Source organism: Sorex araneus, chromosome 2 (assembly GCF_027595985.1).
Source record: "Sorex araneus isolate mSorAra2 chromosome 2, mSorAra2.pri, whole genome shotgun sequence".
Lineage (NCBI taxonomy): Eukaryota > Metazoa > Chordata > Mammalia > Eulipotyphla > Soricidae > Sorex > Sorex araneus.
The window spans coordinates 139,581,180-139,600,542 of NC_073303.1; the positions used below are offsets into that span (position 1 = coordinate 139,581,180).

The 19,363-nt window shown below is 48.0% G+C and overlaps 1 protein-coding gene across 1 annotated transcript; it reads right to left on the reverse strand.

The window, feature by feature from the left end:
* Window positions 1-938: 938 nt before the first annotated feature.
* On the reverse strand, window positions 939-7,324 carry NR1I2 (nuclear receptor subfamily 1 group I member 2). The gene is made up of 4 exons (XM_055124504.1): window positions 7,217-7,324; window positions 3,443-3,568; window positions 1,553-1,683; window positions 939-1,030 (listed from the first exon to the last, which is right to left on the reverse strand). Exons 1-4 carry the CDS (start codon window positions 7,246-7,248, stop codon window positions 939-941), a joined length of 381 nt encoding a protein of 126 aa, XP_054980479.1. The 5' UTR covers window positions 7,249-7,324.
* Window positions 7,325-19,363: the final 12,039 nt, after the last annotated feature.

The window sequence follows — 19,363 nt, forward strand, 5'->3', positions numbered from 1 at the left end:
GGCTAGAGAGAGATAGTACAGTGGGGGAGGTGCTTGCCTTGCATGCAGCCAACCCGGGTTCAATCCTGAGTACCTCATACCTCAGTACCCCCCACCCCAAGGATATGTGAAATTTTAAATTTTTTTAATTAACTTATTCTTTTATTGAATCACCATGTGGAAAGTTACAAAGCTTTCAGGTCTAAGTCTCAGCCATACAATGCTCAAACACCCATCCCTTCACCAGTGCACATATTCCACCACCAAGAATCACAGTATACCTCCCTCCTCCCCCCCCACCTCCCCAGCCCCCCACCCCGTCTGTGTAACTGATAGAAATTTTAAATTTTTATGAGAATAAAAAATACAGAAATTTATAATGGTCCACATTCCTTTTGCCCCAGAAAAAAAATCCAAAAGTCTAGTCAAAAGCTAATTATTTTAGGCCTTGTGCTTTAACTTAACATTCAAATCACCAACATTAGCTTAATCCACTTCTTAGGTATGGATTGCACTCGGTAAAATTATAATTTGCAAAAGATAAACCCAAGACATTTTTAACTCAAAATGCCTATACTATTCCAGACACTTCCAGACTTTTTGACTCTGAAGACATGTAAACAGTGCCTGCAGATAGTTCCACTCCGGCTTATTTAACTTGCCTATGGACATAGCCCAATCAGAATAGTCACCCCCTCACCACCTCTGCCAGTCCCAACAGCAAATCCCAAAACTTGCAGTTCAGACATGGAGAGCAGACATACACCAAGTCACCCCACATGCACCCCCACCAGCTAGTGCCCATCCTCCATGGGCACAGCATCGAGGTAACCTTATTTGGGTCCCTGGAGGATGCAGAGTCCCAGCTGAGCTCTGCTGGCATGTAAGAGGGAAGGTTCATGTTGCTTCGGTCACCTTTTGATCGAAGCTGTCTCTGCTTCCGTTCATTTACTAAACCATTAAGTCCTTGGGGCGGGAATCCGGGAATGAGTCAGTGCTGCCTGCTCCCTTGCGGGTTTCCCGGTGGAGCCGTATTGGGCCAGCAGCACACCTGGGTACCAGAGGGGAAGAACAGACCCAGTGGGCCATGACAAGCTTCCAAAATTGGCTACAGCCTTCCTGGCTTCACTCTAGAATGCTCCCGTGTTGACATCAACGCCCCAGCTGAGGGATGCGGGCCTGGTGCTGACTGCAGTCAGGCTGCTGGGGAAATGAAGAGGAGCAGCAAAAGCACCCCAGAAGTCAAGGAACTTGGGTGAGGGTAGAGCATCTCTGCTGGCCCTTTCCTTTCTCCTCTCCCCCATGACACCAGACCTCCAATCACAGGGCTTCTCTAAAGGGAGGGTGGCCTCACCCCTCAATGGATTAGATCTGTGCATTCACCCCCAGAGTGTTGCTTTGTTTGGACGGGGGCCTGGATGGACCCAAGACCCTTTCTGGAGGAGAGTGGCGAGCTATGATCATAGCTGTTGGGACTTCCAACAGCTATGGGTGCAGCTCTGAGTGCAGCTCTGAGGGCTCTGGCTCCAGCCGCCCTGTGGAGGTTGGCTCAAGGGGCGGGCCTGCAGCCTACGGTGATGCTGAACAGTTCCTGCATGAGGGGCAGTCAAGCGGTGTGTCCTGGGTGCGCAGCCGCTGCCAGTGTGCTGGGTCATGTGGCTGCAGAGCTCAGCGAACATGGCCATGATCTTCAGAGACAGGAACCTGCCCCAACCAGAGGAGAAGTGGTCAGCCTGCTGCCCTTGCCTGGACCTGCCAGCTCTGGGAAAACACTAGTTGCATGAACTTGGAAGTGGGTAGAGAAGCACCTTCTCTGGAGATCTTTCTTTCAACCAAGAGCTGAAGCCTAATTGAATTCTTCAAGTTCTTGGGGCATGTGAACAAGGATGGTGGAGCAGCCTGTGAGGACTGAGATGTGGGTTCCCTGCCACCCACCCCTATCTGGTTCTCTGGGCTTAAGTTCTGGTAACAGATGTCTGGCACTGCAGGCACTGAGCATACAGGGCCAAATGGGGGGCAAGTTGCTACCTGACCAGGGGTCCAGACCAGTCAGTCACTGTAGGGCCAGTGGCTATGGGCCACAAATCTCTGCCTAGACCTTTTGCCTCAGTTTCCTCATGACGCCTTCAGGCTTCATCCAGGGGAGAACTCAACAAAGCAGGATGTTGCTGCCCCCACAGGCTAGATCGAGCAGGCTAAAGAAACGTTGAGGTTCCAAGTCCATACTCGCCCCCCAGTTCTGGCTCTGGTCTTCACTTGGAGTGACCCAAAGCTGGGAGCACTTTCCAGCTCATCCCTGCCCCGTCCTCTTGGTTGTGACCAAAACAAATAAGGAGCTCATGCTCGACCACTGGCTTCTTGCTGGGGCTCTCCAAGAGACGTGAGGTTTGTTCATGAGCATCTCTGTGGAATTTGGGAACCTGGCCTTCTCTCTCTGTCTGTCTGTAAAACTTAACCTATCCCTAGGAGCCCTAAATCCCTTCACTGTGGAATGTTAGTGATCCCACAATGGGGGTCAGAATGATGCTACCATCAGAATGAAAGGTGCTTCCATATGTGAACTGCGTGACCCTGAGGCTGGCACTACCCCTTGAACGTGGCAGTTAGATTCATTATTTTCACTCTTCTCTTGACTGGCCTTACTAATGGCTGCCCCTTGCTGGATGACCCTGGAGGAGCCTCAAAAGAATTCCCACCCCTCTGGGACAAGAGAAGGGTAGTGTCCTCAGGCTCACCAGGGAGAAAGCCCCTGTGGAGATCCCAGGACAGTGCCCCCCAAAGCCTGATAATCAACCACTGTCCACTCAGCCCTCCCAGAGCAGCCCAGGACAGGCCTTTGTCCACCTGGGCACAGGCTGGGGTCTCCTGCACTCGATGTCGGCCTGCAGCACCCCGGCTATGCACTCCTGCAGCTGGTCTGCTATGCACCGCTGTACCACCCCTGGGCCATCTGCTGGGCAGAGGCAGGTGGTTCGGGACCTCCTTGGGCAAAAACAAGTCTAGTCCTAGCATTGAGAAGGCAAACAACCAGCCCAAAACCTTCCGCAAAGAGGGCGGTGAACTAGAAAGTGGGCAGTCAGGATGGGGTCACCCTGACCGCAGGGGACAGCAGGTCCTTGTAGTCCTTGTTCCCTGGGGAGGGACTGCCCTGCTGTCTGCTCAAGCTGAGCAGCTGTCAGCCGTGGGGCGGCAGGACGGGGCTCTCGCCCAGGGTGGAGAGGGTGAGGGCCTGCATCAGCACCCAACTCCTCCGGTGCGACTACAGCTTCCTCGGCACGTAGTAGAACTTCAGCACCGGCTCCGGAAGCTGCTAGAAACCCCCTGAAGGAGACCGGAGAGGGGCAGCTGGCCCAGACCCTGACTTCCCTTACCCAGACCTCCTGCCCCACCCACAGCCACTCCAGGCCCCCCGGGCTGCGGTGGGGACCCCTCCCTGGTGTCTTCGGGCACCTGCTGAGCCTACCAGGCAGTCGGAGACTGGCCACACTCCCGCGTCCCCATCTCCACGTGGAACAACGAGTTGAACCTCAGCTGGGACAGCTCGAAGGCCTCCTTCAGCAGGGCAATCTGGTCATCCACAGGTAAGTTCCTGCCAGCAAAGATGGGGAGAGAGGCTGCCACTGAATGACACAGCACCCCACCCTCCTCAGGGTCAGAGGTCAGGGGAGGGGGATCCAGGACAGTCACTGCAGATGCTTTCTGCAATTTTGTTCCTTTGGTTGGCGGGTGGGGGCTCCCAATCAGTGCTCCTGAGACCCAGGGCCCAGACTGGCCTGTGGTTGAAGCTGGGGCCCGAAGGTGGTGATGCCAGGGTTCTGCCAGCCCAGAGGTGCCAGGGGTGTCCAGGGCCACACCCAGCATGTGTGGTGGGGGGACAGGGGCACTCAAAGCCTGTACTCTCTCCCGCACAGGATGAGGCCCACCGTCATCTGTCCTGTGCAGGGACTCACTGCCTGCCTAGCCAGGCCTCCGGTTTCCGTCCTACAACTTCCCTGCAGTTCCGGCGCCCAAGTCCTGGTGCAGAACTTCCACGCTACGAGGCTATTGGCTTACTGCTGTCTGGTTTGGATTTGCTAGTTCTGCTCTTACCCTCCAAGCAGCTCAGAGGGAGCTTTTCAAACAGCCCCTTGTACTTGGGGGTGGTGTGGGGAGTCTGGGGCATACCCAGCGGTACTCAGAGCTTACTCCCAGCTCTGTGCTCAGGGACAGTTTCTGGTGAGGCAATGGATCCTCTTCATCCACCTCCCCTCGGATCTTGGCTCTAGGGTCTATGCTTTGAACCTGGCTTCATTGATTGCTTACTATCCTCCCTGGAGAATGAAGGTGACCACCATGCCTACCTCTTAGAGTGGTGCTACTCAGAACTGGAAGTCACAAGACAGAGCAAAGGGGCCAGAGCGATAGCACAGCAGGCAGGGCGTTTGCCTTGCTTGCGGCCAACCCAGGTTTGATCTCCCAAGATTCTATATGGCCCCCCGAGCACCGCCAGGAGTAATTCCTGAGTGCAGAGCCAGGAGTACCTCCTGAACATTGCCAGGTGTGACCCAAAATAGCAAAAAAAAAGCAAAGGATCCGCAATCCCCACCCCAGAGTTAAGCTGTGGATCTGCAGTGTTGGCAGAAATCAGCCCATGTGTGTGCACCCAGGCCTGACTCTGATCCAGTGGACCACCTATGCTCTCCCTCCAGCCCTGCCGTCACACTTGCTGCATTCAGCGAGTCACTCACAGGGCCCTAGTGTACCCTGTGGGTTCCCAAAATATGACCTGCCCTTCCTCTGTGCATGAACATGGAGCCTCCTACGCAGGACCTGCTTCACTCAACCAGGTCGGGGGTGCGCGGGGGTGCATGCACGCACACACACATGTGCACATTCACACACGCATGCGTGTGCACATGCACACATGTACACACATATGTGTGCACACACACATACACACATACACACACACACACACACACACACACACACACACACACTTCTGTCTCCACCATGGGTAAGGAATATGAGAAGTATCCCTGATCTTGAGCCCAAAGCCTCTGAGACAGGATCTAGGAGTTATGAAGAACAGGGGCAAATGGACAAACCAGTTCTCAGAGTGGGGCAAGGCTCCCGAGGTCCTTGCAGTACAGACATGGACAGGCCCTGGGCTCAGGCGAGGCTGACTTGACTGAGATCCCATCTAGGAGCTGGAAAGACAATACAGCATGCGGGGCATTTGCCTTGCATGCAGTGGATGGGACCAGATCCCTGGCACATCAGAGGGTCCCCCAAGCCACTAGGAGTGATCACTGAGCACAGAGTCAGGAGTAAGCCCTGAGCACCATGAGCCGAGCAACCTCAAATTCTGCAATAGATTGTGAGTTTGTCCTCCTGGAGCCCTCGCTGACCTTCCCTTATCACGGTTGGGAAGGACAGAGCAATGACCCTCGGACCTGAGGGTCGCTCCAGCTCCCCGGCAGCTGGACCCACAGTCCCAGTTTCTGATTCAGGGCTGGGTGCTTTGAGGGTCGACCTTCCTAACAAGCTCCCAGGGGCTTGAAAACCCAGAGGGAGGGATGGGGTAGAGGATGGGGTAGAGGCGCTTATGCCTCCTACCCAAAAATTCTGAAATGGGAGAAGGTGGTGTAGAAGGTTCTAGTCTAGGTGTCCATAAACTCCCTTATCACGGTCTGTTGCTCTTCCATCAGTGCTTGGGCAGGCCCTGCCACGCTCTTCCTGCTCCTGATTGAAGCGCATCTCTGGGGTGACAGCGCAGAGCTCAGAACCTGTCCTGGAGGGAGCATGAGGGGAAAGCACCTGCACCCCATCAATGTGATCTGAGGGTGCTAAGGCAGGTGTCACGGCCGGGAAGGGACCTTGGCATGTGGTGGATGAGTCCTGGGACCCCGGGGGAGCACGTGGAGCAGCAGTGCAGGTATAACTAATATAACTGATGTGCTCCCGCTTAAAAATCACAAGGAGGGGCCAGATCGGTACAGCAGCAGGTTTGAACAGATGTGACCCACCCAGGTTCGATCCAGGGCATCCCATCTGTTCTGGGTTGTTGGGTCCCTCGAGTACTGCTAGGATTTTAATTCCTGAGCATCACCAGGTGTAGCCCAAAACAAATTAAAAATAATATTTTAATAATAACAAAGGAAATCTAGTAAGGGACTAGACAACAGCGGAGGAAAATAAACCTGGTAACACCTGGCGCTGGAGACTGGCCTGAGGCAGGGCACTAAGGGCCCAGCAGAAGGGGGGCCCTGGGAGGTGGGGTGCAGAAACATTCTATGCTTCAGACTTTGAGCTCAGTGCTAGTAGTAAGTCATGGTGCCTAGGTTAAAAATTAGAAGGAAAAATTTTGAGCCTAAAAATTAAAATAGTTTTGTTTGGAGAGGAAGGAAGCAAGCTGCAGCTTCTAGACTAGAAGCGGGATTTGCCACCACAGTTGTGGAGCTGCAGAAAGTCCCAGCCTCTTAGCAGCTATGTCCCCAGCAGCTGGGGAACTGTCACCTTGCTGTCCTCCCTAGCCATCTGCAGCCACAGAGCCTCACTCAGCCCGCATCCCATGGAGACTGAATGGGAAGAAGGGGGCACGGGGCAGGGTGCTCCTAAGTGGCCCCAGAGGGATTCTCTTTGGTAGATTAGGGGCCTGCAAGCCTCTTTCTGGGTCTCCAGGTTCTGGAGGATGGGGCTGACTCTTCTGGTCCTCCAGGAAGGCTTCTGCACCCTGGCCCACAGGGCTGGTCTTGAAGGATGCTGCCAGGTTCCGCTGGAAGGTGGGAGCAGGAGCGCCCTCCTTGCCTTTATCCTCCTCCTCACCCCAAAGATTCTTCCCGTATGTGCTCTGTCCACTAGGATGGATCCTGAAGGGCTGGGAAGACCCCAGCCCTGGGTGCGAGATAAGAGCTAAGCGCCTCTCTCCACCCTGATCATCTTCACCCCGCGCTCTAGGCACCTCACAGCAGCCCTGCCGGAAAGGGCACCTCTGCCGGCCATTGCGCTTCATGCCTGCCTGTGAGAGAAAGGGCATAGACCAGGTATGCGCGGGGGCACAGCCAACAGCTGACCTCCCAACATGAGGGACCGCACCTGCCCTCTGAGCAGGACTCGGGCCTAGGAAGGCTGGCGTCTGCCTTTAGGGGTTCCCCGAAAGACCAGGAAGGCCTGGAGAAGAGGCCTCAGGGGGGAGCCCACCGTGCATTCACAGGAGCCCCCGCCTGCTTCAGCCCAGCCCCCCTCTGCCCCCTACCTCTGCTGTGTACACGTGTCCCTGTGAGCCATGTGAGGCTTCCACGTAGGTGAGCCTCTTTCTGGATGTCTCCTTCCTGGTGAACTCTGGTGTGTGAGAAACCCAAGAAGCCCATTTCTTCCCAGGGTCCATTCAGGAAAGGGGCCAGAGGCAGATGGAGGAGTCGGGAGCAAGGAAGCTGCAAACTTTCCACAGCAATGGAAGATCGGATTGTCCTGGGAGATGAGTGTGGTCACAGTTGCTGCCTGGCCCTCCCCTCAGACTGAGGCAGAGATGAGGTCCATCCATCTGCTCTCCGGAGCCCGGGCACCCTGAACACCTCACAAGAGAATCAATGTGACATAACTCTGTTCACCTCTCACTTTTTAGAGCTGAACAGAAAGAACCCCATTCTGCATGCTCCCACACCTCTGAGTCTCATCCAGAGCATGGGGCGAGGGCAACCCGCCTCCCTCCAAACATGCAGAGAGGCATGCTCACAGGGCCTCAGTATGCACAGGCTTATTCCACAGGTACCGTTTCTCACCCCTTTCTACTTCCCCTCTGCTATGGGTAAAGAGAATCCTGAGGGGCCAGAAAGAGGACAGCAAGTAGGGCACTTGCTGTGCATGCAGCGGACCCAGGTTTGATCCCCAGCATCCCACATGATCCCCAGCTGACCGGGAGTGATTCCCGAGTGCAGAGCATTGCCAGATGTGCCCCCAAAAGCAGGGAGATGGAGGAGAGAGAGAAAGAGAGGGATGGGGGGAGGGAGAGAGAGAGAGGGAGAAAAGGAAGAGAGAGAGAGAGAGAGAGAGAGAAAGAGAGAGAGAGAGAGAGAAAGAGACCTGATCTTAAAGGAGCAAAATGAGGAACAGTCAGTTTCTGCGATGGATCAGATGCTGAGCCAGGGGCTGGAGTGATAACACAGCAGGTAGAGCATTTGCCTTGCACGCGGCCAACCCGGGTTCGATTCCCAGCATCCCATGTGGTCCCCTGTGTACTGCCAGGAGTGACCTCTGTGCATCAGCAGGTGTGACCTAAAAAACAAAAAACAAACAACACAGATGCTGAGTCAAATACTTCTCAGAGCTCTTCAGATTCATGACCTCTGTTATCTGTCCACAGCAGATGAGAAACTGTCCTTGAAAAAGCTCTACTGGGGGCCAGAGATGTGGTTCAGCAATAGAGCACTTGCCTAGTACATGAGAGGCCCTAGGTTCAACCCCCAGCAGCCCACATACACACCAAAATAGATGTCTCTCTTGAAGCTAATCAGGAAGTCTTAGAGGGGTCACGCTCAAACTCTAAAGCTGGAAAACAGATCAAGTTGAGACCCTGAGCTGAACCCGGGGCTCCAAGTGGGTGGAGGCTGACCCGAAAAAGCCCTTGCATCCTTCACATATCATGAGAGCTGGCTTCATGTGGAAGGAATGGGGTTTTTGACCATTCTGGGGTGATTATGGAAAGAGACCTAGCTATGACATTTCATGTCCATGTGTGAAGGCCCCAAGGAAAACATGTTAAAAACACGAGAGAGAGCAAAGAGGAGGAAGAAATGAAAAGGGAGAGGAAGAGCAACACCTGAAAGGACTATGATTAGTTGGCCAGGAGCTGATCCAAAAACCTGAACCAGCTTTGGCTCAGAGAGACCCATGAGATAGGCCACTTGCTAGGGTAATGACTGGGAGTGAGGAGGCCCAGGAGATAATCCATCAGGTGGCATATGGCCCAAGCTCTCAGAGATCATGAAAAGAATTTCCAGTTGAGGGGCTGAAGCGATAGCACAGCGGGTAGGGCATTTGCCTTGCACGCGGCCAACCCGGGTTCAAATCCCAGCATCCCATATGGTCCCCTGAGCACCGCCAGGGGAGATTCCTGAGTTCATGAGCCAGGAGTGACCCCTGTGCATTGCCGGGTGTGACCCAAAAAGAAAAAAAAAAAAACAAGAATTTCCAATTGAGTAAACAAGCAGTCAGGCAGAAAGAGAGAGACAGTCAGACACACTGTGAAGAGATAAGGGTCAGGAATGATCAGAGAGCACTTCTCGAGCTCTTAGATAACTTCACCTTCAGAGCATGCTGGAATTCATGGACTGGGTATGGAGGGTGGTGAGTGCTATTCTTTGTTCTTCCCCAGAGTCACTCTAGGCACTGTTGGTTGAGGACCAGCCATCACACAGCAGTTAATTTTTACGTCCAAAATTCAAAACAAAGCTTTTAGGAAAATTTCTAAGCAAAAGAGTTGTTTTAACCTGTATGAAGATGACCTCTGACAATTTTACCTGTAAGGATGTATTAGAATTTAAAACAACAACAACAACAAAAAAACCCTCTGCAACCCCAGATTTCTAGAAAACACCAAATAAATTGAGTGACCAAAATCTTGGGCGAATGTATAAAGGAGCAGGGAGTGAAAAATCTCCCTGACTTTTCAAACCAAAGTCCCAACTTCATATAGTAGTTTACAGACAAAACATATACTCTAGATCTTCATAAAAAGAACTTAAGCCAAGAACATGGTTTTAAGTGACCTTGCAGTTCAGAGAGATAGCATTAGGGTTAGGGTTAGGGTTAAAGGGCCTGCCTTGCATGTGGCTGATACTTGCTCAATCCCTGGCAGAGCAGATAGTCCTCTGAGAACCACCAGGAGTGAATCCTGAGCACCAAGCTGAGAGTAGCTTGGGATGTGCCCTACCTCCTCTGAATAATTAAACTGCTCAGGAATTGATTGTGCTCCTGGCACCCACAAGAGCAAATATAAATCCCCTGTAGAGAAATCTCACTTTCCAATAGACATAAACAATTGTATGGATTATGTTCAAAAACCAAGCAACATTCTACAAGTCACAGAAGTTTCATACAGCATAATGACCAGCAACAGAGCCAACAAAAATCTAACACCGCCAGAAAAATCAAAAATTAGATATGCCAATACCCCCTCCCTCATCAAACAATACATTTAAATGAATGGCAGAAGAGATTAAAGATAAAAAAGGGAAAATACCATATTTTGATAAGACAGAGTAGCAAATTGAATACAACTATACAATATGAACAAACAAGGACTATCTAAACCAACAATAATAATAGCTTAAGACAATAGAAAAGTTAAACACAAAAGAAATGCATCTATTAGAAGATGGGTGATCACAGTTTACTAAAGTTCTTTATTGGTGAGGAGTGAAATTGAAAATTCAGATTTCACCGAAATGTATTTGTTCAATATGTAGAAAAATCCCTATAAACCAAGAAATAGGTTTTATATCTTGGAAATTAATATAGAGTGGAAGAAAAATCTGACTACAGATAAAAAGAAATAAAAAATGTTGTATAGAAAACTCAAGATACTAAAAAGAACAAATATATTGCTAATTCAGTAATATATTCAGTGTCCCCAATTAATACACTAGCACAAATAGTTTCAGCAGATGGTTTGGGCAATCTAAGATTCAGGATAGTATTTGGACGGTTTGGGGTGGAGCTTGACTTTGTTACGACAATCAGGAGTGGGGCAGATACTAAAATAGTAACCAGAAATTATTGAAACAGACTGTTCCAGGCCCTTTGCAAAAAATAATCTATTTAACCTATTTATCCTTTGTAACAATTACCAAAAGCATCTATCATTTCACTTAATAAGCACGTGTTGAGCATCTAACACACACTAAATTGCTTTGTAATATGAGTCTTTTTCTGATTTCAAAAGCTGGAAGTCATTTATTTGGCATAAAATTGGGACCTGCAATAAAGTCCTCTGCTGTAAATTGCAAAGAATGTAAATGTAAAATCAAATACTCCCACCGGAATGGAACAATTATTGTCCAGAAGCTATGATAAAGAACCTCCTTCCATATGTTTTCAGCATTAAGGAACGGTCGAAAAAGGGATTACAGAGGTGGTCAGCAGAGATTCTGCACAGAACAGCATCAACATTGGACAGTTTCAGACACAGAGAGAGAATTCCTGAGCAATCAGTGTCGAAGCTGTTACCTCAGCAGGATGTGATCATTGCCACAGGATCACAGGAGAATTTCTGGAGATGATATACACCAGGAAGCTGAAAGAATTGTCTCCAATGGGACAGAGGCAAGACATTCAGCTGAACTGTATATATCTCATCAATCCCTCGCCCAACTCCTCCATGAAGAGGCATAAGAATAAAGACCTTTTTCACCCCAGGGGCGTGAAACGGTATCTTGTTTCTTTTGCTTTACTACTGAGTAAGCGGGGCCTGGTCCAGCATCTGTTTCCTATAATCCTCATGAAGCCCCGGGCAGAGAACTTGTGACAGCTGTTCTCTGGGGATGACCCCAAACAGAGCCCCCACTTCCTCAGTCTCCTCCCATAGTGAATCTGGGCTGGTCTCTACCTTTGGCCAATAGAGCGTGGGAATTTGACTGACCGCTCTAAGCCTGAACCAGAAGCAGGCCTGGCAGTTTCTGCCTTTGAATTGGAGAAATCCTTAAGTGACCTGGTTACCTAGCTGGCATGACCACCTGACGGGACCCAGGAGGCGGTCACATGAAGAGAAAGAGCTGTTGGATGATGCCCCTGAGAGATCACACACCCCAGCTTGCAGCCCCACCACACTGCACATGAGCATGAGCCCTCTTTTGTTTATGATTTGGGGCCACACCTGGCAGTACCCAGGCCTTTCTCACTGTACTCAAGGGTCTCTCCTGGTAGTGCTCGGGGAACCATAAGCAGTTCTGGGGATTGGGCAGGGGCAGCTGCATACAAGTAAAGTGCCATAATCTCTGAACTCTCTCTCCAGCCCCCATGAGTAAGCCCTCTACATCTCAGTGTTGAGTCTCCAGCCAATGCCATACAAAGCAGAATTTCTATCAACACGCAAAACATTCCAGAGAAGAACATCATGGTCGACTTAATCCTTAAATTCTGGGGAGTCCCAAGGACAGTAGATACAAGAGCCAGAAACATTGCTCCATAGTTTCATGAGCCTGCCTCATGAGCTGGGGGAGAAGGTAGCTGGAATAGAGAAGGGATATTCAGTCAATGATGGTTGGAGGAATCGGTTGGGATGGGAGATGTGTGCTGAAAGTAGATAAAGAACCAAACATGAGGGCCTCTCAGTATCTGTATTGCAAACCATAATGCCCAAAAGCAGAGAGAGGGTATGGGGGAAATTGTCTGCCATGGAGGCATGGGGAGGGTTGGAAAGGGCAGGTATAGTGGGGACATTGGTGATGGAGAATGTGCACTGGTGGCGGAATGGGTGTTTGATCATTGTGTGATTGTTTCTCAAACATGAAAGCTTGTAACTATGTGTCACGGTGATTCAATAAAATAAAAAAAATTTAATTTAAATAAATAAATTCTGGGGAGGTTTGTTACACAGCCAGAGAGAATAGAAAAAGAACCCCTGGAGTTTGGTTAGCTATAGATTTGGATTGGGGTGGGGATGGAGAATGCCAGCAGACACAGCTGTCCTGAGCCTCTTCTACTTTTGCATCATAATGGTGCCCTATAGGCAGGAAAACGGCAGTGATGGGGCAGATGGTCTGTGCCAGCCACATCCCTCTTTCATGTGAATTTAATAAGACCAATTAGACATGCAGTTCTAATTGAATCCAGCTGTGTTTATCCGGAGGGTTGCACCTGCTCTCACTGTGCTTGGCAGCGTGTGAAATGTAGCCAGCAGAGGGTTGTGATGCCAGCCCCACGCATTCAATGAGAGGAAAGTACTTCTTCAGTCAGTCCTTTGCACAACTAATTAATTGTAAAATCCAGTATTCAGACTGAATACCCAAGAGGACATATTCTCAGCAAGGAAGAGCTATCAATGAGTGAATGTTTTACTTTTATTTATTTTAGACTTTTGGGCCATTCCCAGCGGTGCTCAGGATTACTCCTGGGGTTGCCCCGGGGACCTAATGCAAAGGTTGGAAATGAGACCGAGTTGGCTAAGGCAAGTTGGCTTAGCCCCTGACTATTGCTCTAGCCCCAAATGAATGAGTTTAGTACTAAGGTGAACCTGAGGCTTGCTGACCCGAGCAAACATTCCCACCCTCTCTGCCTATGGGGCTGGTTGATCCCTGAAGCATGTCTACACAACTGACCAGCAGTAGCTCGCCTCTATAGGTAAGTGACTGGCCACAGCAAACACCCAATCTAAGTGTATCCCCAACTCAGCTGTCTTCAGTCTGACTCCTAACGTGCTTATGACTAGTTCTCTTCACTTGGCTTCAGAGAAGATAAGACAGAGGCAGGAGAATAGCCTTAAAACAACTCTGGGTAAATACATTTTTAGGGAGAACACCTCCCAAGCGGTGTTCAGGGGAGCAAGAGGCCATTTCTGCGATACCAGGCCTTGATGTGCTAGCCAGATGGTTTGATGCTCTGAGGTAACCCCTGCTGTGCCAGGGGCTGGGGGAGAGGGTCATATAGTGCCAGGATAAACTCTGGGCTTTGTGCATGCCAGGTATGCACTCCAGCCTTTTGCACTATTCCTCTTGCCTCTGAATATCTTATTTTTGAATATTTTCCAATTCTATGACCAGGCAAAGGAGTCATGACAGCAAGTGGTCCAGAGGCCCAGGCTTCTTCAGCTGACATCTGCCACCTCTGCCTGGTGCTTTCGTGTGAGGCAAGTGTTCCTCACCAGGAGTCAGAGTCTGGCCTACAATCTCTTCCACAGATATGCTGAACACTGATGTCGGGTCCAGATACCTTGACCCAGGGAGTAAAACAGGAGGGACTCAGAGAGGCCCTTCATGACATGGCATAACTCGATTTTCTTCTTTAAGCAGCAAGAATGAAGACTCTTTTTTCCCCTTTTGGCCTCTCTAAAAGAGAAAGAACGGACTTTGGCTAGGAGAGAAGGAGCAGACAGAGTGTGAGAGAGAATTTTAACAAGCCAAGCAACTAATAGAAATTAAGAAAAACTTTTCATAGAAATGGGTATCAGGGAGTGTCACATTTCCCCCCTCTTTCTTTTGACTGTTCCAGGAACTAAACCCAGGCTTCACACATGCAAAGCAGTGATCTGCTACTGAGACACATTCCCGGCCCTAGAGTAGGTCAGAAAAACTCCAATATTTGTGAATAACACGAGAAAACTGGTGGCATTACATAGGGGTGCCTGCACCCTCCTCTCTTGATTCCTATAAAGGACATTTTTATAAATTACCAACTGAGAAGCCTCCTCACAATGGATCCAGTTTGGACCTGGTAAAACACTAAATAGAAGCTCTGAACAACAGACTAACAGCAAATGAGGAAAAGATCATGGAACTCCAAAATGAGGTGAAGGAAACTGCCAGAAAAAGGATCATAACAAGGCATCCAAGAGGTTACCTGAACCCTCACTGTTGGCCAAGTATCACTGAGAATAGCCCTTGGGGGCCCCCTGAACACTGATTCGGAACCCTTTCCCCCAAAGTAAATAGACAAGCTAAGGACATGAATTGGCATTCTTTCCCCCAAAGTAAATAGACAAGCTAAGGACATGAATTGGCATTAAAAGAAAAGAAAATGCAGACCCAGCCCCACCATAGCAAGTGCGCAGCTCCACGATTCCTGAACCACTTGGTCTCATGATAGCCCCTCCTGATTTCACAGTACTCACAATACAGTAGAGCACAGCAAACCTGGTGGGAAAGATGTTCCCCAATTTCAGTGAAAGAAGACAAAAACACAGAGGGCTCAAACAGCACCAACCTGCTCAGTAAATTCTTAGAAATTGACTTTAGTGACACCATTGTGAGTATGTTTAATGAGATCAAAGAAATAATGCACAGGTAATCAGCAAAGCCAGCGGTGTCCAGAAAGAATGATTGCTGAAATGAGAAAACTACAAGCAGAAATAGTGTGGTAGGTGATTAAAAACACTCCACAGAAACTATGAACAACAGAATAACATCAGCTGAGAGAAAGATCAAGGAACTCCAAGATGAGATGAAGAAAACTGCTAGAAAACAACAGAAGGTGAAAAATAATCTGAAAAAAAAATTAACAGGACACCAGAGAAGTATGGGATGAGTTCAAGAGGAACTTCCTATTCCTGAAGAATAGGAAGGCAAATTTGATGAAGAAACAATATTTAAATGAATCCTAGAGACTCAGAAATAAAGCTGGAAGAGAGCAACATAGAACAACAGCCTGCAAAGATGCCTCCAGACCCACACCAGGATGTCGTAACCCGGGCAACTCAGAGAGGGGCAGGTGAGTTTCCCTTCCCACCCCAACAGAGCCCCGGCAACTGAAAGCCTCCAGAACTCAATCACTGCCATGCTCACGGCTGCTCTCCACAGGCTTGGATAACCCATGAATGGATCTGCTGTATAATCATAATCTAAATTTTAGAATTCCTGGAGCTCTCATACTCTACATCACTGATGTACCAAGAGTCGCACACAATATTTGATGGGGTTTAAAGTAGAACGTAACCAATCTCATGAATACACACACACACACACAAACACACACACACACAAGGCTGGACCTTTAACAAACACGTTAGTAATCTCTTAAAGAAGGGCTTAAGGGCTCCAAGATAAAATACAACCATCTTTACACACTTTTCTCTGAGGAAACTTTATTGGAGCATTTTTAGTGGATTATTCATTACAAGCTGGAGCGAAAGTGCAGCGGGCTGGGCGTTCGCCTTGCACACAGCCAACCTGGGTTCGATTCCTCTGCCCCTTTCGGAGAGCCAGGCAAGCTACCGAGAGTATCTTGCCTGCACAGCAAAGCCTGGCAAGCTACATGGTGTATTCTATATGCCAATAACAGTAACAACAAGTCTCACAATGGAGATGTTACTGGTGCCCGCTCGAGCAAATCGGTGAGCAACGGGATAACAGTGATCAGTGATACAGTGATATTCATAACAAGCAATGCAAAATTAATTGTTTTTGTTATTCTTAGTGGGGGCACAAGATTTGGGGTGGAAACATTCAAAATATGGTGGTGGCAAGGTGCAATGGTGGTGGGATTGGTGTTTGAATATAAAATGTAGTGAATTATTGTGAACAACTTTATAAAAGTTAACCAATAAAAATCAATAAATCCTAGAGAGGAATTTCCTAGACTTGAGGATTATAGGTACTGAAATCCAAGAGGTCAGAAAGGTACCAAAGAAAACAGACCCAACTAGGAAAACTCCAAGACACACTGTACTCACTGTATCACTGTATCACTGTCATCCCGTTGTTTGTCGATTTACTCAAGCGGGCACCAGTAATGTCTCTATTACACTCAGCCCTGACATTTTAGCAGTCTCTCCATACTCTTCTTTCCCAAAGATTGGAGGCTCTTTTAGGTTCAAGGGAAAGAGACCTATCGTTACTGTTTTTGGCATATTGAATACATCATGGGTAGCTTGCCAGGCTCTGCCATGCGGGCAGGATACTCTCGGTAGTTTGCCAGGCTCTCTGACAGGTATGTATATATCTTTTACTGTATTTGGGATATGAATATGCCATGGGGAGCTTGCAAAGCTCTTCCGTGTAGGCAATAGACTCTTGGTAGCTTGTCAGGTTCTCCAAGAAGGAGAACAAGGCTATCAGACGTCGTGTGGCCACTTTGCGGCTGCGCTCTTCTGGGAGCTTGGTTTTATAGTCTCTGGATGTTGACTGTTGGTGGGATTACACGGCACTGGGGGCAAAAAAAAAAAATCCAAAGATGGAGACAGAATGTTAAAGCAGCAAGAGACTCACAAATAAATCTCAGAAGAGAGAAACAAGATGCAGAGATGCCTGCTGAGTCTCATCTGGGGCACCCCAGAGGGAGCAGGTGAGTTCCCTCCCTGCCCCAAAAGAGCCCTGGCAGCTGGAAACCGCCAGAACCCAATCGCCACCATGCTCACAGCAGATCTCCACGGGCTCGGGACGAGCCTCTCTCTGAGAACGAGTCCGCTGAAAAACTTAAGGATGCAGGTTTTGTGACCAAAATTTCCAGGCTCTCACGAAGTTGAGGATGGGCGATCTCCCTGCATCCCCCTATTCTTCCTGGAGCCTGGCAGTCTCGCCCATGAACTGCTTCTGATTCCATATAAGCTCATTAACTGCCATCATCCACAGACTCACGAGTAAACATCAGAAGAGAGCAACAAGCTGCAGAGATGCCTCCGGACCCCAAAGTCACCATCCAGTTAAAAATTTAACTCCAGGGGCTGGAGTGATAGCACAGCGGGTAGGGCGTTTGCCTTGCTGGCCTGGGTTTGAATCCCAGCATCCCATATGGTCCCCTGAGCACCACCAGGGGTAATTCCTGAGAGCATGAGCCGGGAGTGACCCCTGTGTATCGATGGGTGTGACCCAAAAAGAAAAAAAAATTCCAGTTGTACCACCCTTTTTAAAATTTTAGAATTTCTGGAGCAAATGTCACACATTTGCAACTGTATGACAACTCATACTCTACTCCACTGAAGTACCAAGAGTAGTACACCACATTTGATGGGTGTAAAGTAGAAGGTAACCAATTTCTATTAAAAAAAAGCACACAAGGCTTTGTTAGTACAACATGTTAGTAATCTCTTAGGGCTTTGTGGCTCCAGAGTGAGATACAATTTTCAGACACTTTCCTCTAAGGAAAATTTTTGGATGATTTTTAGCAGATTATTCATAACAAACAATAAAAATAAGTTATTTAGGATCTGCTTTTGTGGCAGGCTTGATTGGTGGTGGGAAAATTTGAAATAATGGTGGTGGGAAGGTGTAGTAATGGTGGGATTGGTGTTGAAGTATTGAATGAAATAAATTATTGTGAAAAACTTTATAAAAATAAGATAAAATAATAAATAAAAGCAACAAGATCAGTAAAACCAGTTACATATAAAAGAATTCCAAAATATTTACAACAGATCTATCAAATGAGACTCTAAAAGTCATAAGAGAATGTGGAGGGATATAGTACAAAAACTCAATGAAGTGAACACCTCACCAAGAATATTCTATCCAGCTAGATTTTTATTCAGATTTGAATGAATGATACAAAGTGAAGCTTCTCTCAGGAAACAGTTGAGGGAATTCATAGCCTTCAAACCAGTTTACAAGAAGTATTAAAGATGCCTCTTTAAATGGCAGGACAAACCTCTCAGCATATGACATTGAGTATGGCATTTACTCACGGAGCTTATGGTTGCCCTCAATTCCGGAAGGTATGTTTACTTCTAGCTTGCAAAGCGATTTTAAACATTTCAATAATGTCTCATTTTGACTGTATCCTGTATCCTGTCATCCCGTTGTTCATCGATTTGCTCGAGCGGGCACCAGTAACATCTCCATTGTGAGGCTTGTTGTTACTGTTTTTGGTATATTGAATACGCCATGGGTAGCTTACCAGGCTCTGCCATGTGGGCAAGATACTCTCGGTAGTTTGCCAAGCTCTCCGAGAGGCGCGGAGAAATCAAACCTGAGTCAGCTGCGTGCAAGGCAAATGCCCTACTGCCGTGCTGACATTCTTATGTATTTTATGAGTTTACAATGTTTCATTTATATTGAATATGATATATCTTTTTAATATTTTCTTTCTTAGGATAACACATTTTGTGATTTTTTTTTCTTGGTTTTTGGTCCACACCCGGCAGTGCTCAGGGACCACTACAAGCTCTGCACTCAGGAATCCCTCCTGGCAGGCTCAGAGACCTTATGAGATGCCAGATATCAAACCTGGTCAATCAGGTGCAATGCAAGCATCCTACCCGCTGTACTGCCTCTGGGGCCCAAAACACTTTGTAGTTTTATAGACTTCTTCAGATTTCCTATTTAAGTTTTCTTAATTTTCTTACTCTTACTAAATTTTACAGTTGTAGGCTTTACCTATTTCATGTAAACTCTAAAAGATAATAACAAGGAGCTAAAAAAAGTTTTATTAATGAGGTATAAGACAAGATATTTTACTATAATAAATCTCAAGTACAAAATAAAAGCTAATGCAATGTATATTAGATACCAGAGTTGAAAACTTATCTATGTAAGTTATAGTAGGCATTATATTATATTTCATTAGATGATTCTAATTTCTTTATTTACACAAGTTAATATAGAGTATTTAATCCTTACAACTAGACTTTTATTGAATTATTTTCTAATAGTTGCACTTGCCATTCCTCTAAGTTTTCTTAGAGCAAGTAACATAAAAATAAACTATTTTATGCATAAACATTTGATGGGGTTCAATTTAACAGACTGGGGTGGGGGTA

Excerpts from the sequence above, each read along its gene's own strand:
- NR1I2 (XM_055124504.1), bottom strand. The coding sequence starts at position 7,248 with ATGGCTCACAGGGACACGTGTACACAGCAGAG. Across the intron at positions 3,569-7,216 it reads GACACGTGTACACAGCAGAG|GAACTTACCTGTGGATGACC; the intron begins GTAGGGGGCAGA and ends CTTTGCTGGCAG. Across the intron at positions 1,031-1,552 it reads AGGAACTGTTCAGCATCACC|GTGTGCTGCTGGCCCAATAC; the intron begins GTAGGCTGCAGG and ends TCTGGTACCCAG.